Source organism: Alosa alosa, chromosome 1 (genome assembly GCF_017589495.1).
Source record: "Alosa alosa isolate M-15738 ecotype Scorff River chromosome 1, AALO_Geno_1.1, whole genome shotgun sequence".
NCBI classification, from domain to species: domain Eukaryota; kingdom Metazoa; phylum Chordata; class Actinopteri; order Clupeiformes; family Clupeidae; genus Alosa; species Alosa alosa.
In genome coordinates, this window is record NC_063189.1 from 41,939,225 (window position 1) to 41,959,768 (window position 20,544).

General features: G+C 42.8%; 1 protein-coding gene across 1 annotated transcript; it reads left to right on the forward strand.

Moving 5' to 3' along the window:
• The first annotated feature begins 708 nt into the window (after window positions 1–708).
• LOC125301923 (zonadhesin-like) lies at window positions 709–16,139 on the forward strand. The gene is made up of 26 exons (XM_048254829.1): window positions 709–865; window positions 959–1,011; window positions 1,429–1,518; window positions 2,325–2,593; window positions 3,323–3,404; window positions 3,652–4,052; window positions 4,300–4,858; window positions 5,157–5,356; window positions 5,621–6,001; window positions 6,347–6,633; window positions 7,558–7,859; window positions 8,406–8,459; window positions 8,560–8,697; window positions 9,088–9,344; window positions 9,890–9,974; window positions 10,102–10,176; window positions 10,294–10,431; window positions 10,673–10,929; window positions 11,021–11,105; window positions 11,332–12,573; window positions 12,768–12,976; window positions 13,296–13,449; window positions 13,704–14,041; window positions 14,765–14,894; window positions 15,107–15,275; window positions 15,838–16,139. The coding sequence occupies exons 1-26, from the start codon at window positions 789–791 to the stop codon at window positions 15,869–15,871; spliced, it is 6,066 nt and encodes a 2,021-aa protein (XP_048110786.1). The 5' UTR covers window positions 709–788; the 3' UTR covers window positions 15,872–16,139.
• The last annotated feature ends 4,405 nt before the right edge of the window (window positions 16,140–20,544 follow it).

Consider the following 20,544-nt stretch of genomic DNA (forward strand, 5'->3'; position numbering starts at 1 on the left):
GAAATTAATGATTAGTAAATGAAGTAAATAGTTGAATCACACATTTCTACAGTGTATGGAGCAAGCCCAAAGCATTTTGGACATACTCTTGTATAAATAGTAAATCAAATTTCTGCCACACACCATAGACTTAATAAATACTATACATACTACTACCACTAATAATAATAATGCTCATGGATTAATGATCATTTATTAAGAATGCATCTGAATAGTGGAGACAGACCTATACTCCTTGTTTTGAAGAATGAACCTGCCCTTAACTGTAAACACCCTCACTAATGTTCCCTTCAAATTGCACTATTGAAACGGTCCTCTCTATACCTGCTCTGTAAAGTGTGTATCTGTACAAACCTCAGTCACATTAAAATGTCAGTGGTGTTTTATGACATGTCTGTCTACAAACACTTGCAGCAATATCTTCAGTTCAATCCTTTGAAGGTGTGTGTTTGTATGTGTGTGTATACGTGTGCGTGTGTTTAGTGTGTGTGTAGTGGGGTTTTGACATAATTTCCCCTCATTATCATTCCTCTGTTGAAACCCACCTACACCTCAACGTCACACACACATGGCAACAGACACACACACACACACACACACACACACACACACACACACACACACACACACACCTGACGGCCCCCTGCTGTCCTTAAAACTCCAAGCACTGTCCACTCCCTCCTTAGTCAGAGTGAGAGAGTGGCAAGGATCAAGGCTCACTCACAGATCCCCCTCCACATACACCTGGCCACTGAACGCTATCAGTCGGACAGTAGTGACGGCACATCATGCTAAGAGGCACAGGTCTGTGGCTGCTCTCGGCAGTGATCTGCCTGAATGTCCTGCATGGGAAAGCTTACACGAGGTGAGAACACCTGGCCTTTTTTGTCTTTCAGACTCTTTTGGCTGTTTTGGTGATTTTTTGCCTGATTGTGCGGTTTGTCTTGACTTGGTCCAGATTTGATGACAGCAATTCATCCGTTACACTTCCAAATTGGAGGACAGGTGCAGGTACAGCAATTACAACCTCCACAACCTAACATTTTCCAATCAAAATGTTTTCTGTCTTGCTGTATAATTCATATGTCCAGATTGTGAAACCACAGTAATGGGAATTGTTCTAATGTAGGTCAGTTGCACAGTATTTTTTCTACTACTGAATTGCTCCCAAGGAGTGAATGTTGACATGCATTCATAACAGGGTTACTAACAGAACAAAGGCAATTAATTTAGAATTAAATGAGAAACGTGTTCATTTCATTAAATATGTAAGGCATGGCTATAAAAGTACACTTATTAAGGTTACACATCTTTTAGTGATTCCAGTTACAGATTTCTATCAGAATATACTTTGTTTGTCTCTGCACTTAACATATACCATATAGCCGCATTATTGAAAATTATGAATTCATTCTCTCATTTTCCTAGAATATATAACACAATGTGATTTCAATGAGAACCTCACTCCACTTTGTGGTTGGAGTGCAGCAGGGCTGTTACGGACGCTGAGTGGAGAAGGTACTAGCATGGCATGACAAAACAAGACTTTATCAAAGAATATTTCATTTCTATGGTAGAGAGATACAAGGACATTATATCTACTGTCTTTGCTGTGAAATCATCATTGCTCTTTGCCAGAGTGTCTCGCAGAAACAATTCCATTGTGCTCTCGCGAGAACTCTGGATTTCCAGGGTAGTGAAATTGCCCATTTTGCTTATTGCTTAGTTGCTTATAGAAAGATCATAACCAAAAAAAAGTGTGAGACACCATGTACATAACACATCTATGGCATGTTGCAGCTATGGTAATAATCTTTTATGATGGATTGTTATCTATCTATTACTCAGTAGGTTTTATTTCACAAAGCCAACAGGCAAAATTAACGAGAATGCTCACCTTGATAGAACCATTAATCACATCCTTGAAAGTTCTCTTTTTGACACTGTCAGACATGAAACAGAAATAGACTTTGAAAGTCATTTCAATTGAACCTGAGGTCAAATATGAGGAAGTATGAGCTTAACACACCCAATTCTTGGGTATGTTCAAAAGCAATAGACAGTTTAATTTATGACACCTTATAAAGTAATGGAAGTATGTTTAACACTGAGATAAAAATCAGAATAGTGTAGCACAAGAAGCTGAGAGAGCTCGAATGAATGATGACCCTTCCGGAATGTTCTCAGAGTGTTCATTATCATGACCCCGTTGAAGCACGAGCAACATATATATTGGTTTTGTTAAAGTTTTTTTTCTCTCTCTATCTCTGTGAGGTACATCTAGTGATTATGTCTTAATGTAATGCCTGTAATGCCTTTCTCAGGGGAGTTCCACCTTGTGATGGATGACTCTGTAATGAGCCCCTCTGGCCGACTGGAGAGTGACATCTTTAACGCGTCCGAGGAGTCGTGCCTGGAGTTCTGGTACCACGTGCCAGCTGGCCACAACAGCACAGAGCTGAGGGTCCTCCTGAGGCGTGCAGACACAGACACAGGGGAGACACAGCTGTGGAGCTCGTCCACCGCGGAGGACACCGATGCCTGGAGGCAAGAGTTCCTTCCCCTGGGGCAGTCAGAGGAGATGGGCATGCAGGTATGATGACCTACTATAAACACTCAATTACAGTGTAAAGATGAAATCCGCCATGCTTATCCAATACACTTTTAATCCATTTTGGTGGATAAAATATCTCATCATGGTGCTCTCGCGGTCTGTTCTGCATGCTGTCTCAATAAGCCTCCAGTGTTACACAGTCTTGGCTCAGCAAATGGGGGAAAAAAACAAAGTAGCTTGGATCGATCCACAAACAACTCCAGCTAGCCAACACATTGCTTCAGGAGCAGGCATGGACAGGAGGGGTGTTCCAGGGAGTGGCTGTTATATTAGTATCACAGCATGTACCTGTCCCTCCTTTCAGCTTATCTCCCTCTGTAGTTCAGTAGAGTCAAAGAGATAATGGGCTCAGATTGTATATGACATAATGATAGGTAGGCTACACCCTTCTGTATGTATGCACTGATGTATCCATTATGGTAGCATGCAACAGAATAATGGCTGTTAAACAGTGTAGTATGATATAAGTGTTCCTGTACTCCTGAGGTTAAGAGCTATACATATCCTCTGTTTACCTATTACCTATAGGGGCTATACGTTGATTTGACATCTAGGTGATGGCAAGACAAAGTGTTTTATGACTGAGAAACTGCAATCCTGTAAAACTGTCTTCATTCCAGTGGTGCTACGGCACAGTTCTGTTAGACTTCTGCACATATTTGAACAGGGCACGGCAATAGGAGTATAACAGGTCTTTGTCTTTGTCAGGTGGTATTTGAGATGGCCCAAGATCTTCCCGAGGATGGGGAGGTTGCCATTGATAAAGTTGGAATCAGGAAAGGACAGTGTGGTATGTCATTTTTGTACATCTGTGTAGTTACATTGAAGTCATTATGTAATAGTTCAGATTTAAACAGGCTGTTGAAGTCAGGTTAATAGGATTTTTTTACATGACAAAGTTATACTGAAAAATAAATCATACATTTTGAACAATAGTCCCTGCTGCAGAAATTGTAGATATTCAAATTTAATTTTTATTTCATTTAAAATGTATTCATTTGATTTTAAATATCTTTTTTCAAATGTCTGATTTGCAGGGGTGCAGTGTCAGGATGGGAGTGAGTTCTGGACAGACGAGGCCACCCGTTGTGTGTGCAGCGGGGGCCGACTCTCGTGTTCCCCGGCCACCTGCCCAGAGGGACACACCTGTGTCCAGTCAGCCCCAACCGGCAGCTCGGAACCCTCCGGCACCTGTGTGGCCCACAGCAAGCCTCGCTACACCACTTTTGACGGGGTCAACTTCGGCTTCGTGGGGCCCTGCACCTACATCCTGGCCAAGACGTGCACTGAGGGAGCGACAGAGCAGCCTCTACCCTTCATCGTGGAGGCGGAGAACGAGCAGCAGGGGAACTCGTCTGTCTCATCTGTCCAGCAGGTGAACGTGGACCTAAAGGGTGTCCACCTGTCCATGCTGAGGAAGGAGTTTAAAAGAGTTATGGTGAGTCTCGTGACAGTGAACTCTCTCATTCAAATTAGCCATAGGTTGGATTCCCAGTCGTCTCGCAAGGCGAGAAATTACTCTGTAAATGTCAGCAGGAAAGGAATAATTAAACCTCTCAATCCAGAACTCAACAAGCTGTTTTTTTTTATATCTCTGCCTTTTAAGTGAGAACTCAGAATATGCAGATATTGGTAGAGATATGGTATTCTTGCTCACACTGAGCACAAGCATTGATGGGTTTCAGGTGAATGGCATGTGGAGAAGTCTTCCCTTGAGCCTGAGTGGAGGGACTATCACAATCAAAAAAAAAGGAGCCAAAGTGATTCTGATGACAGACTTCCTCCTGACCGTGTCCTACCACGCCTCTGGGGAGGTGCGGGTGACGGTTCCCGGCCAGTACTTGGGCAAGCTCTGCGGCATGTGCGGCAACTTCAACCACATCAAAGAGGATGACTTCATTCGGCCAGACGGCTTGCTGGCGGCCGACGCAGACACCCTGGGCCAGAGTTGGCAGAGCAGCAGTACTCGGTGCGACGCGCCCATTCTGCCCAGCGTGTGCCGGGGCCAGGAGACGCTGGAGTACGCATCGGAGCCCTACTGTGGCGCCGTCCTGGCCGCCGACGGGCCGTTCGCCGCCTGCTCGGAAGCCCTGAGCGCCGAGAGCTTCATTGCCAGCTGTGTGTTGGACATGTGCACCACCCACGGGGACCCGGAGACCCTGTGCGACCTGCTCAACACCTACGCCATCACCTGTCGCCAGGCCGGCATCACCGTGCCCCAGTGGAGAAACAGCACGTTCTGCCGTATGTACTGCACAGCATGTCTAACCCATCAAAAGAACAAACACATGATATGACAAATAAAAACAGACCAATATATAGGTGCACTGTAAATTTGCAATTCCATCTTATTAGATGCATTCAGTGTGAATTCATCTTTAGTGAGAAATATAACCAAAACATGTGATGACTCTAACAGCTGTGCAGGAACACCTGGCGCTGCATCCTATGCCTCTTCTTCCCTTTGATTATGCATTGATTATGTGTCGACTATACTAAAACCACCCAAGTGAAGGTCCATCTCTCTCCTGTCCCTGTCCAGCTCTGGTGTGTGCTGAGAACAGCCACTATAACGCCTGTGCCAGTGGCTGCCCCGAGGTCTGCTCCAGCATGGACGTGGCAGAGTCCTGCGGAGGGCAGTGTGAGGAGAGGTGCGAGTGTGACCCTGGCTTCATGCTGAGTGCAGGGAGCTGTGTGCCCGCCCAGGACTGTGGCTGCTGGGTGGACGGGGAACACTACGAGGTGAGCCACTGGTCTTTAACACACATGGCTATTGCCAAGACACAGATCATTAACAATCATACGCACAACATCAGTGAGGCTCACTTGTGGTGATGTTGAAAGAAATTGATAGCATGTTCACTGATAGTGATAATAATTAGATGGAGTGATATGGTGAAGGCATCCAGATGAAGACCAACGTGGAAAAAAACAAAGCTGAATTGAAAGTTCAAAGGATGTGTTACCGTTGGGTTTATATCTGCCATATCTTATCTTTGTTATTAGAAAGGCATGACGTTCATGGCAGGGCAGTGTGACAGGCTTTGCCAGTGCATGGGCCAGGACAATGTCCTGTGCTCTGCCTCATCCTGCTCCGCCGACCAAGTCTGCAAGGTCAGGTACGGGGTCATGGGCTGCGAGCCATCTGAGCTGGTCACCTGTTACGTCTACGGTGACCCCCATTACATCACCTTCGACGGCAAGGCCTACAACTTCCAGGGCGGCTGCAACTACACGCTGGCAAAGACGTGCGGCCCCACGCCTTTTCAATTTACTGTGACGACCCGCAACCAGAACTCTGTGCGTTCCACCTGGTCAGCACTGGAGTCTGTGGCCCTCGAGTTGGACGGCCTCCACATCGCCATGAGGATGGGCAAAAGAGTTTATGTGAGTCGGCCTTGCAACTCACTATTAAGTGGTTTTATATTGAGACTGTCACAGTGAAACACTAGAAAGCTTTTAGAATCTCATAAAAAGTGTTTTTTTTGTCTCAAAGTATCATTATTCATTTATGTCTGTGTCAGAGACACTTGAATGTCCTTCAAAAGCCAATAAGGTGGTTAACATCAGCATGAAATATTTTGCCAAGCAGTATGAATGAATGAATATAGCAAGATTGTGTTTCATAGAACTACAAAATTATTTTATAGGTTAAAGTTATTGTAGTACGACTTGCCTCGTCTTTACCTGTTCATCTCTCTCACCTGCTTCTGTGTTGTGTCTGAATGACAGGTAAACGGAGCTGAGGTTTTCCCACCTATGGCACCTAGCGCTGCCATCGACATATCCTTTAATGGAACCTATGTTCACCTGCACACTGACTTTGGACTGTCCCTCCTCTTTGATGGCGAGAACCGTCTCTTCCTCCAAGTGGATGAACGCTACAAGGGGCAGATATGTGGCCTATGTGGCACCTACTCTGGCAGCCAGTTTGATGATTTTGTGACCCCCGACGGAGAGCTCCTCGGCAGGCCAGGCCCGTTTGGGAACAGCTGGAAGGTGGCAGACACTGACTGGACGTGAGTTACTTTATCTGTGTGCATCTCTTCCCTCTTCTACTGTAGCTTGTAAGTTGTTCACAACGGCCATCTAAGGGTATACTTATTGTCAGCGTGCACTTTACTATACTATAGCGTGCACTATACTATATTGCTCAAAAAAATTAAGGGAACACTTCAATCATACCATCCAGTGGATCGGTACTCTGACACTGTTTGGTTCTTAGCATGTGAAACTTTTGAGGTGAGTGTTTTATTTTGCAATAACCGTCAGACATTATGTGAATGTAGTTTGAGAATGGAGAAAAGGGTGGAAGGTTTCAAAAAATGTGTTTTAACAATTGTGGAAAACTGTAAGTTTTTTTTTGACTTTTTTTTAAATTTTTTGAGCAGTATATTATAGATGTAACATACCATTATATCTATTCATCTGTATGAAGGTAAACTTATTTTGTATGGTTTTAAAAAAAAAAAAAAAAAAAACATTATTTGTTTTCTGGCTGACACTTTTTTTTACTGTATATGATAAGCTGATGTGTTAGGTTTAAAGGTTGTATCAGCGATTTCAGGCCCAAAAAAGGCCCAAACATAAATGATCACATTCATCTAATCTTTACTAACGATCCGCTAGCTGCTCCATAAACAGGCCGTCAAAAAAACGTGTCTCTGTAGGCAGCCTAAGCTCCGAGATCTGTACACAAAAACAATTGCTACAAGGGTTGGCAACCTACTTAAAGGCAAAATAAAGTGTTTCAACCAATAACCGATGAGATGCGCGCTTAGGAGAGTTTTAATTGCACAGGAGGGAGGGGTAGGGGAGGGAGTAGCGAGCTAGCTCTCTGTTTTGTTTGAACATCAACAGAAGTGACGTATCCCCGCTATCGCTGATACAACCTTTAACCAAGTGCTCACTTGTACTGGCTGTTTGTTTTCTCCATCAAACAGTTGCACAGACGAATCCGCCGTGCAGCCTTCCTGCCCCCCCGAGCTGCAGCAGCAGGGTTTCCAGGAGTGTAGTAAGATGTTCGGGGACACTTTCATGGCCTGCCACATGTTCGTGCCCCCACAAATTTATGTGGACAGCTGTGTGTACGACCACTGTGCCACCATCGGGGACCTGGACAAGCTCTGTGCCTCGCTGGAGTCCTATGTTAGAGCCTGCGAGATAAACGGGTGGCGCTGGGGGACTGGAGTAAAGACACCGTCTGTGGTGAGCTGCTACTTCAACTGCATTCAACTTCCATATCGTCACCTTCCTAATAATGGCATAAGTCATTTTTTTTCAGGTTTTTTGGAAAACACAAAGAAGTTGAATGATGATTTAGGCAAAAAAAAAGTCAAAAAATGACTAAATGCCATTATTTTAGGAAGGTGACGATATTTGGTAACACTTTACTTGACAGTATTGACATAAGCGTGACATGACACTGTCATGAACACATGACACTCTTATTACACATGAACCCTAACCCTAACCCTAACCCTAATCCTAACCCTAACCTCAATCCTAACCTAACTTGTTAACCCGAGACAAAAACCGAATGACACTTAATGACAGAAGCGTTATGTCATAAACGTTCATGACTTGTTTATGACGTGCCGTTCATGCCACTGTCGTGTCACTCTTATGTCGAAACTCTCAAGTAAAGTGTAACCCTATATTTTACTGACTTGCCATGAGTATCTCAACATTGTATTAGTCAGAATTCATTCCATGTTACTAACCACTCCTCTTCTTGTCATTATGTATATAAAAATGATTGACCGCTGTTTTGCTGTGGCTTTCTTTACAGCCACAGCCACAACCATACCAATTACAACAACTCCAACCACCCCATCTCCAGCTCGTAAGCACTCTCACATTTCAATACAACTATTCAAATGATCATGACTGTGAGAAAAGACAGGACTACCCACTCAACTATATTATTTCTGTTTTAATTACAGATTGCCCATTAAACTGCAATTTTGACATTGATGAATGTGGATGGCATCAGCTTGTGCAGGACAGTTTCGATTGGACCAGACACTCAGGCTCCACCCATTCGGACCTCACCGGACCATCCAGTGATCACACAACAGGAAGTAAGCCCCCCATGTGCTATCAACGGCATCCTATGGAAGTTTTTACCTTAATACAAGAGCTTCAAAGTCATTTTGATAGTAAACTAACTTGTAATAGGGAGAATGGTGCCTTTCCAGCAAAAAAAAACAAAACATCATTTGCACTGGATTACTTTAAAAGAGAATTCTGGCATTTTTCACATATCTCTGTTTCTCGAGGTCACCGAATGCTGTCGGTACGAAAACAAATAAATAATAATAATCATAATCATGCCCCCAACGTGTAGCACTGTAGCTGCCTGGCTGCTCTAGGAGTTGGCTGCAGCAACTCAAGCTTTTCGTGCCCTCAATGACATGCATTCTCCTTTGCTCAATTGTAGTTCAGTTCCTAATTACCTCCTCGCTTCGCAGGTGGCTACTACATGCACCTGGAAGGTGACGACGGGGTCCATGGCGACTCGGCCCGTATGATGAGCCCGGCGTGCACCGTGCCAGGCAACCACTGCCTGCGCTTCTGGTACCACATGTACGGCACGTCCTTCCTTATGGCGCTCAACGTCTACCAGCTGGTTGACAACAAGGCCACAAAGGTCTGGTCCAAACTCAACAACCAGGGCAACTACTGGCAAGAGGCGAAGGTGAACATTAAGGTGTCCGGGCCGTTTCAGGTGAGAGTCCACTCTGAAGAAGTATATGGGAACTGATGACACACTGGCAGGTTACACTTACTGTATCTAGTAGATATGCAAAAGGATAGGATAACAGTCTCCTGTCCTGTACAGCTTATTCTCATCAGTCAGCATTGATTTTGCCAGTCAGTAGTCTGAATGTCTATATTGTTCTTGATATTCTTTATTGCCAAATACTCACATGAATAAACATAGCTTTTTTGGAAAGCATTATAGATATATCAAAGAATAAACAGTGGTGGTGTTGTTGCTGCTAACACACCAGTTATTTTGAACAGCACCATGCCTGATTCCTCTGAGTCAGTCATCTGATGTCTGCCTTGAAATGATTGGTTCTATATTATAATAATGCTCTGTTGGATTGAAAAGGTTCTTCCACATCAGCAGTCTAAAGATAAGATTATCTGTTGCAAACTGCTGCTAGCACTGTTGTCAAGGATTACATTTCATTACATTCCAGCACTGTTTTGTCCAGCAAGAGTTCAAAACCTTATTTTCACAAGGTGCATGCCTGTGCCCTGTAGATCATTGTGGAAGCAATCAGAGGTTCCACTGAGTTGTCTGACGTGGCACTGGATGATGTCTCGATAACATATGGAGGATGTGGAGGTGAGGTCAGAGGTTATGAATGAAACACTCTTCACTAATTTCGATCTCAGTGTAGTTATACTGTAGTTTTTTCTTTACATTTCAGAAAAAATGACCCGTATTTGTAATTTTTTATCTCCAAAAAAAGATTCATCGAGCACAGGCATATACCCTACCACACTGCCCCCTGTGACAAATGGAAACTCAGGAAATCCCCACCCAGGTAAGTTTTGCACATCAGGAATCCTTATGTAGGCTTAATAAGCCATCAGAGTATAGAACATGCCCTCAGCAACATGCAGTACTCATTCAATTCAAATGTGTTTCACGTCTCCCACAGTCTGTGACATCGCCTGTAATTTCGACAATAGCCTCTGTTCATGGCACCAGCTGCCCACTGACAGTTTTGATTGGACATGGCAGAGTGGCTCCACCCCTACTCTGATGACAGGTCCCTCCTCAGATCACACCAGTGGAGGTAACAACATTTACTCACAACTATATTCTACTTTACATAACTTGAATAACACAATCTCATGATTGTCTATGCATATCAATCATGTAAGTATACTATCCCTGTAACCACAGCAAATGAGACCCAGTCACCTTGTCCATTTGAAATAATTCAAATGTCAAAGTGGTTCCAATTCTGGATATGAAGACATGATATGGACTTGCTCTTTAAAGTCATTCCTAAAGGTCAATCATATGCTTTCCAGGTGGCCATTACCTATATGTTGAAGGAGACGGAGTGCATAACGGTGACACAGCTCGCATCCTGAGTGGAGAATGTTCTGATCCGGGTCCCCAGTGTCTTCAGTTCTGGTACCACATGTATGGCACAGCAGACACCATGGGCCTAAGCGTGCATCTTTTGGAGGACCGACTGACACAAGGAGTTTGGACCAAGAGGAACAACCAAGGAGATAAATGGCATAAAGCAGAGATTGACCTGATGACTACGGGCCCATTTCAGGTGACTAAAGCTTTCATGGTCACTACCATGTACAATTGATAATACATAAAAGGTCAAAATATGTTACATATCATTACTTTGTTCACTCTAGATAATTTTAGAGGGACGCAGAGGAACAACCGAACTCTCTGATGTGGCTGTGGATGATATCTCACTTTATCGTGGTTCCTGCGCAGGTATTTAACACCTTACAGAATAAAATTGACAGGGTTCCCATGGGTCATGGAATGTCTGGAATATCATGGAATTTTAATAATGTCTCTTCCACATTTATTCATTGGCAGAAGCATTTATCCAAAGTGACTTACACATCTCAGTTAATGACTGTCAAAAGGAATTATTCAGATCCTTTAATAATCTTGTGTTGCTTCTGTCTGTCTCCTTTTTCATTTCATCACAAAGACTTAGTGAAACCAGTTTCCCCTTCTCCCACTTCAAGTGTAAATATCTCAGCAACTACAGTCATGCTAGAGACAACAGCACCTCCAGTTAATCCAGAAACACCAGCACCACCAGTTAATCCAGAAACGCCAGCACCTCCAGTAAATCCAGAAACGGCAGCACCTCCAGTTAACCCAGAAACACCAGCACCTTCAGTTAATCCAGAAACACCAGCACCTCCAGTTAATCCAGAAACGCCAGCACCTCCAGTAAACCCAGAGACACCAGCACCTCCAGTAAATCCAGAAACGGCAGCACCTCCAGTTAACCCAGAAACACCAGCACCTCCAGTTAATCCAGAAACACCAGCACCTCCAGTTAATCCAGAAACACCAGCACCACCAGTTAATCCAGAAACACCAGCACCACCAGTAAATCCAGAAACGGCAGCACCTCCAGTTAATCCAGAAACACCAGCACCACCAGTTAATCCTGAAACACCAGCACCTCCAGTTAACCCGGAAACACCAGCACCTCCAGTAAATCCAGAAACACCAGCACCTCCAGTTAACCCAGAGACACCAGCACCTCCAGTTAACCCAGAGACACCAGCACCTCCAGTAAACCCAGAGACACCAGCACCACCAGTTAATCCAGAAACACCAGCACCTTCAGTTAACCCGGAAACACCAGCACCTCCAGTAAATCCAGAAACACCAGCACCTCCAGTTAACCCAGAGACACCAGCACCTCCAGTTAACCCAGAGACACCAGCACCTCCAGTAAATCCAGAAACACCAGCACCACCAGTTAATCCAGAAACACCAGCACCTTCAGTTAACCCAGAGACACCAGCACCTCCAGTAAATCCAGAGACACCAGCACCTCCAGTTAATCCAGAGACACCAGCACCTCCTACAAGTAATCCAGAAACGCCAGCACCACCAGTTAATCCAGAGACACCAGCACCTCCAGTAAATCCAGAGACACCAGCACCTCCAGTAAATCCAGAAACACCAGCACCACCAGTTAATCCAGAGACACCAGCACCTCCAATTAACCCAGAGACACCAGCACCTCCAGTAAATCCAGAGACACCAGCACCACCAGTTAATCCAGAGACACCAGCACCTCCAGTAAATCCAGAGACACCAGCACCACCAGTTAATCCAGAGACACCAGCACCTCCTCCAGTAAACCCAGAAACCCCAGCTCCCCCAACAGTCAAACCCACCACATCTGCACCAACCACTCCAGAGCCAAGTACGTCTTAACTTCCTGAAATCACGTTCACCCTACCCTTTGCAAATTATACAATGTCGTTCAACTATTTTTTATCGTGGCTTGTTTCTGAAAATCTCTTAATGTCACAAACAATTTGACTACAAGCACTAGTTTCTACACAGACCTGTGGATATCAGAGCACACTAATGTCCTTGTGTCCTTATTCTGTGCAGCCCCATCGTGTCCAAAGAATAGCCACTTCACTGACTGCATGCCTGCCTGCCAGCCCACCTGTAAGCATCTGCACGGCTCTCCCCACTGCGACACAAATGAACCATGTGTGGGAGGCTGTGTGTGCAATGACGGCTTTGTGCTCAAGGACAGAGTGTGTGTGCCCATCCGAAAGTGTGGCTGCCAGGACAACAAAGGACAGAACCATTATGTAAGTGACAAATTAGTGATAATTATCCACAATGTGTGTGTTTGTGTGTGTGTGTGTGTGTGTGTGTGTGTGTCTGTGTGTTTGGACAAAACATTCAGGAAAATGAGGAGACAGGCATAAACAAAATATTACATACAACACATTTTGTTCCATTAGTTGGGATTGCTTTGCCAGCTAAATATGTCTGGGGCTACAAACATTATCATTTTGAGAACTTAGCCATAACTAAATTAATTCACTAAAAAGTCTTAGCTGAACTTATCTTAAATGTCACAATGCTAAGCAGTCACAGCAAACTTGTATTCTGTTGTCATTCCAGTTTGATGAGGTCTGGTACACAGATCACTGTGAGAAGAGGTGTGAGTGTGAGGAGGATGATGGTGAAGGACACATTGAGTGTGACGATGATGAGTGTGACGGGGATGACATCTGCTATATGGATGGAGAGGGAGAATACACGTGCAAGTCCACAGGTAAACATGGGAGGGCAAAGACTGATAGAATACTGATTACAAGTAGCACACATACTGATAGAAATACATGCCTCACTTGTCATCGTGTCTGCATAAACGAATCAGCTGTAAACACATGCATTCAACACATTTTGTGGACTCTTGTGCACTTTATAGGTTAGATAGCTTGTACATGTTATGGATGAAGCCTGTAGAATCTTTAACCACACAAATGCCACGTTCTCAAAACAACTGTTTGCCATATTTTCTGACAGACTTCAGTGAGTGCACTATTGAGGAAGACCCCGAGTACAGAACGTTCGACGACATGAAGCATGACTTTGAGGGGACCCACTCTTATGTCCTGGTCCAATCAATTGGTCTGCCAAAGAACCTCCCCGACGTCTATGTTGAGGGCATCAACCGAATAAAGAATGATCAGCATGGGGACAGCAGCGAGGAAGACCATGATGATGACCATGGCAGCAGAGGAAGAGACGACAGCAGTGAGGAGGATGGCAGCAATGAACATGGAGACAGTGGCTTCCCAAGGGAGCTAAAGATCAGAGTCTACAACCACACTGTGGAGTTTAAGAAGAACAGGAAACTTTATGTAAGTCATACAACATTGGGCTGTGCCTTTGGAATGGTCTCAGTGCAGCACTGTTTTGTCTTAACAGATTTTTCACACCAACTACATGTTTTTTACCTAGTGCATGGTTGGGTCATAGGTCACACTGTTCTTGGCGAAGTAATATATTTTTATTTTCCGGTCTTTGTCGGGAATGTTCTTCCGTGAACAGTACTTCCGTGTGTCTGTGATCAAACTTGTGATCTGTGACCTGAATGCCATCGTCTATGTGACTCAGATAAGTGAGATAAGAAGTGTTAGAATGATGCGGTAGTGTTGCAGCAGCAGTTGTGAGGTGATTCTCTGTTAAACTGCAATCACTGCTTACCTGGTACATTGGCCTTCAGTCAACTCTCCAGGCTCTGCCAGGTGTCAATAAAACATGGTACTCTGGACTTTTCTTCACCAGGTGTTACCTTCTAAATATCATTTACTTCTAATACACGTTTGACTAAACTTCAAAATGCAGCTGCAGACAAATAAATGTTACAGGGTCATTCATAAAGTACCTTTAAATAGGCATCTAGAATAAATTACATTCAAACATGGAAAGGTAAAGGAAGCATACCGCCCTCTGCTGGTCTTTCTGATTAACTGTTGTTTTATATGTACATCACCATGCAGGAAAAATGCTGTGAGATAAGCACACATAAGCAACTGTGATACTGAATGTGAAGTCTCTCTCTCTCTTTCTCTCTCGTGCAGGTGGATGGTATGAGGTCTCAACCACCAGTATCACCAACCACAGGTCTCAAGGTCCTTCAGCGATCCTCTCGCATCTACCTTAAAACAGACTTTGGATTCTCTGTAGAGTTTAATGGAATTGGCAAAACTGGTAAATAAGATCACAACATTCATATCAGCTATCCATATATAAAGTTATTAGTAATAAAGAAACCTTTCTTGAATTTCCAACAGTGATGCCTTCAAGGGTTAATTCCAAACCACTCACTCTAGTGTATTATAACAACCATTTTTACGCCCTTGAGCTCATTCAGTTTGGACAAAACCGATTGATTGTTTTGTGCTGTCATTGTAATGCTGCAGAGATCATCCTGCCACACACATACAAGAGGAGAGTGGGAGGACTGTGTGGGAACTTTGACGGCAAGAAGAAGAACGACATGATGAAGCCAGATGGCAGCCAGGCCAAACGTGTTAAGGAATTTGGAGAGAGTTGGAGAGTGACAGAGGAGAGGCTGAATATAAGATGGAGGTAAACGGGGCAAATATGCACGCAGACACACACACACACATGTACACAAAAACATGTCCACAAACACATGTATGAACATAAACATACACAAACTCATGTACACAAACAGAGATGCACGCACGCATGCACGCGCACACACACACACATACACCTGCACATGTGTACACACCTGTGTGCACACCTGACACATTATTCAGACTTGCAACAGGTGCTTAATTTATGGTTTAAATGCTATAATCATTAATAATGTAAGAAAAACCTTTAAGAAATACATATATGTTTATAACTGTACTGATATTAGGCTTCATATCACGGATGTGTAAAACATCTTAACTAACAGCATTGGAAAGCAAATTCAAACACAATCCAAACAAACAAACTTCAGACTCATTTGTTCAAATCCAAATGGTCCACTCCTCACTAGAAGTCCAAATGCAGTGCACAAAGCAAGCTGAGTCATGGTCTTGTGATGCTCCTTCCCTTGTGACCTGAGGAGAGTAGAAATGTGAGGCCATTTTGTGATGCTATTAGTCTTTGATCATATGGTTTTCTCTTTATCCAGGCGATCAGCAAGGCGTGGTTTGTCTCGACCCTGAGAGAACATCTACAGGCCAATGGCATGGATTTCATACTTCTTTTTCCTTTAACATAAATATAACTTAAGTGTGTCACATATACACTAGTGCTTTCAGTTAAAAATCCAGTTTATTTTTGTTTGTAATATTTCCTTTTAAGATTTCCTTATGTTCCATAGTCTATTGTACATTAGAGTCATTATATACCTTACATTATAGTAGATGTGAGATGCTTTGTATACATTATAAGTATTATCATCAAATAAAGTAATAATGTCACATGTCTTTACATTTAGTTTCTTAAATGGTGTCTGTATGACTGTTATGTGAACTATTTAACATCATGAATACCAGTGTTTCCCATACATTGACTTATTTGTGGCGGCCCACCACAATATCAACACTGACCACCACACAATGATTTTCCAGGTTGTACTAAATTGTGCATCATAACCACGCTGTGCTAATTTGTTAAAAACTGTCGCATTCAAGTTAATTCTGCAAACCAACCACCACAAATGGAATTCCATTCTCTAGGAAATACTTTCTCTAGGAAACACTTGCAGTAGAAAACAATAAACATTAAACAATAAGGGACTGTGAAAATCCGTTGTAATGTGATCCGACCGCAGATGGGTTGACAACAACCCACTGTTGTTTGTGTAAGGCAGACAAGGCTGAGGTGCATGGTGTGCTTACCCACACACTTAACCTCTCGTGTCCTGTTCCGAGTGCAGATAAAGTGGTGATAGCCATCTGCAGAGTGCTGATAATCTGAGCTCCTCTTCATATGCTTACCTCCAATATGTTTTCCAAAGGCAGAGGTGAGGTGGGGGGGGGGGGCGTGGCCTACTGGCTAGCGCTTCAGACTTGTAACTGGAGGGTTGCCGGTTCGAACCCCGACCAGCAGGAAGTGGCCGAAGTGCCCTTGAGCAAGGCACCTAACCCCTCACTGCTCCCCGAGCGCCGCTGTTGCAGCAGGCAGCTCACTGCGTCGGGATTAGTGTGTGCTTCACCTCACTGTGTGTTCACTGTAGGAACACGGATTGGGATAAATGCAGAGACTAAATTTCCTTCACGGGATCAAAAAAGTATATATACTTATACTTATACTTATACTTATACTTATACTTATACTTATACTTAGGTCATCCACAGTGATGAACACTTCAGTCAGACATAAGCAATTCACCTTCAAAGCCTTAAAAACTTAAAAAAGTTGCAGTGACTTAAAACACATGTGAAACTTAAAACTTAAAACCAATCTGCATGAGCTTTCAACTAAGAAAAACAACTAAAATTAAACTAAACTAAAATATTTATTTTTTTTATCTTGAGTTGTGTGCATTGGCAAAGAAAATGATGAAAAATGATTTCGCAGTGAAATGAGGAGTACCTAGCCACAGGAGTCTTGCTGGTAGAGTTATGTAGCCTGGCCATGCCTACTAGATCTCCTTTCAGGAACATGATAGTCTGGAATATGATAGTTCACCAGCGTGTCCATCGATCGGCAGACTATCTCCCAAATCAGCAACGAGAGGGGGATGACGAACCCGAAAGGGCAGAAAATGCAGAAATTGTGCAATTAAAATAAAATTTACAGCATAGCTAGGGCCACATACATTGTTTATTGACTGGCCATGCTGTTTATTGTCAGTTTGTAAAGTTTAGGCGAGGTAGGAAGTAACGTTAGGAATCTCTGATCAATGTGATTGGTTTGGCTGAAGAAATGGTTTCAAAGTTGTATACCCATCACCATGATAGCTTGTAAACGAATCCCAATCATAAGGGACCACTCGATTAATTTGTGAATGAGTTTGGTTTTCCAGGCTAAACGTTATATGAATAGCTATGGTAAAACAAGGACAGAAAGAGTGCTTGTGAAGTGTGCTTTATGTCCTGAGCATGATTTAAGTATGCCAGTGTAGACAGTACTACACACATTTCCAAAAAGATTCAGTAGAGAATTTGTAACGAATATCTCCATTGAAAAAAAGCTTTTAGTCTATCGGTCTAAACCTAAACCCTTCATATGGTGCACTCAAAAATCCTTGTTTTTTGCTCTGTTTCAACCCTCTCTGGTGAAATTTCACACTGGTCTTGATTTGAAACCAACATCAACAATGTTGTTCTGCTGTAAACATCTCAGAGATCTCAGGAAACAGGAAGAAGAGGTGTGATAGAAATGTAAGATGACAGCAGGAAATTAAAATGGCCCTAAAACAACGAGACACTCTTTTTACCATCACTACATGATCTCAACACGGCTACTGTGTGCGATGAAGTATCTATGTTGGTGTTGGTCAGAGGTGAGCAAGCACCCCGGCTTCAGAAAGTAAAGTCCTGCTATGTATCCCTTCTGTCTGTGCAGTTAACACAGGGGATCGCCCTAATGAGCTGAGCTAGCTGGCGAAAAGAGTTGCGCTAACTAGGAGTACCTGCGCGGCCTGCACTGTTCTACTGATGCTGCTCATCCGACAAACTGCACAATGGAACACAGGTAAACACTGCACAACTGCTCTGGCATGTGCACTGTCTTTCTGTAGCCTACAGTCAATACGGTATTATAGCATGAAGATATTTACTTTGGCTTGACAACATCGCATCAGGGGTGTTGCTAGCTTGGTGGATGGAATGGGTCTTTTTTCCCAAGTTGTGGACCTTTTTAGTATATGTGTGTGTGTGCAACCACTGTCAGACGATCATATTGAGCCAAACATGTAATTCGCTAACAAGATCTTACCCTCTTAACACGGACTCACACCTACAAAACACAATTGGCCAAATGGATCATTTTCTTCTCAAAAACACATTTTGTTAAATATATACTAACTCTTCATTTCAAAACAGAACACATCTTTCTCTGCACACACTAACTTTACCAAAACACTGGAAATCTGACTCAAAATGAAATTATTCTGTCCAAGAATAACACTTGTTTTCACTTGACAAGGTACATGCAGTCAATCAAAGTACACCAGGTTTCAAAATACTGGCTATTGTTAAGATTACAAAAACTGCATAGACTTTTATGTTTCAGTTTTACAGGTATTTGCATGCAAAACATGCTATCCACCATTTTTACACTAAATTTCTTGGTTGGGAACTGTATGTCCACATGTAATGTTCACATTCAAAAGCATTCCAGTAAAAAGCAAATCAGTTTTTTTTCCCTATGTAGAAATACTGTTTACAGTATGATAGAACAGAAAAAGTTTTACAGTATTGCTTACAGTGAACAAAATATCCATTAAACACACAAGAGCATTCTGAACAAAAAACAAAACAAAAAATTCTGAGCAAGAAGCCCAGATAAAAAGGGGGGAACTAAAAAAAGCACAAAATTACTGTATCTAATCTCTGTGATCTTCAGAGTTAGGCCACATGTTTTCATCAACATCGCATCTGATGGGATAAAACCATTTGGTAGCAGAAGCAGAGGTTTTTATACTGTATCTAAGGTTTGGAATATTGTGTTTGATATTGTGGGATGTTGTGTGTTACAGTAACATTCGTAAATACTACAAAAACAATCCATAGGTTTTGTTGGGAGGTATAGCTTGTCTGTTAAGAAAATGTAAGCAGTGTGGAAATGTGTTCACTGACTGCATATTGTGTGAAAATGACATGAAATGTGTGAATGGTACGGCCACAAAAGACTGATGTGCTAATTGTGTTTAGAGTTTTGAAAATGTGACAACTGGTTAGACAAATGCTTGTTAGCGACTGAAAAAAACTAACTATTGGAGTACCTGACATACCAGAAGTGTAATTATATTCTGAGCATTGTCAGTGGTATAAAATAATTTTTTGATGTGCTAGTTTGCCCCCTTAGCTTTCACTATAAGCCTATTCAATGTTAATGCAAAAAAACGTCTTGCACAAAACTCCACCAATTAATGTAATTTTGCAAAAGTCTGAACTTGCTAACTGCCGTAAATAAACCCTAGGTTGTTTTTACTCCGGAGTTACACTTTAACCCTTGTAAGGTGTTCGGGTCTGTGGGACCCGTTTTCAATGTTTGCTAAAAGAATGAATGAGCCAAGTACAGTGGGGGATGATTAGGGGGCCAGATTGAATGAGCCAGGTTGGAAATTTAGCCAGAACACCAGGGAATCTCCTACTCTTTGCAATAAGTGCCATGGGATCTTTAATGACCACAGTGAGTCAGGACCTCAGTTTAACGTCTCATCTGCAGGACGACATCTCCTACAGTACAGCGTCCCCGTCACTGCACTGGTAGTCAACAACAATAATATTAGGGACAGAGGCAAAACAACTGGAATAGGCAAAGTGCCCTGTACAATCTAAGTGACATTGGCAAATACAAAAATACTGCTGCAATTTTTCAACAGTTTTGTTTTCTTTTTTCTAGAAAGCTGCTCGTTCCCAACAGTGCTCTGCTGTCCGGGCCACAACGACTCATGTTTCCGTGCCGTACCTCCTGCTATTGTGATGAGCACTGCCTCATTACTAAAGACTGCTGTCCTGACCGCAATCAGACTTGTAATTTCTCTCGTAAGAATACAATATGCACTTCAATATATTGTGGGAATGTCTGTGAGAGTTTCATTAGGAATCTTTAATTATATTAGGATATTATTTAATCATCACTATTCATCATTACTATTTTATAAAATCCTTTCAAAAATCCCAGTGCATTCTGCTAATTGTTAGTAATTGTCTGTTAATAT

What these genes read in the sequence shown, in the direction of transcription:
- LOC125301923 (XM_048254829.1), top strand. Translation starts at nt 789, where the DNA reads ATGCTAAGAGGCACAGGTCTGTGGCTGCTCTCGGCAGTGATCTGCCTG. An exon ending in AACATATGGAGGATGTGGAG is followed by an intron (nt 9,975 to 10,101) that starts GTGAGGTCAGAG and finishes CTCCAAAAAAAG; the next exon opens with ATTCATCGAGCACAGGCATA. An exon ending in CTCAGATCACACCAGTGGAG is followed by an intron (nt 10,432 to 10,672) that starts GTAACAACATTT and finishes TATGCTTTCCAG; the next exon opens with GTGGCCATTACCTATATGTT.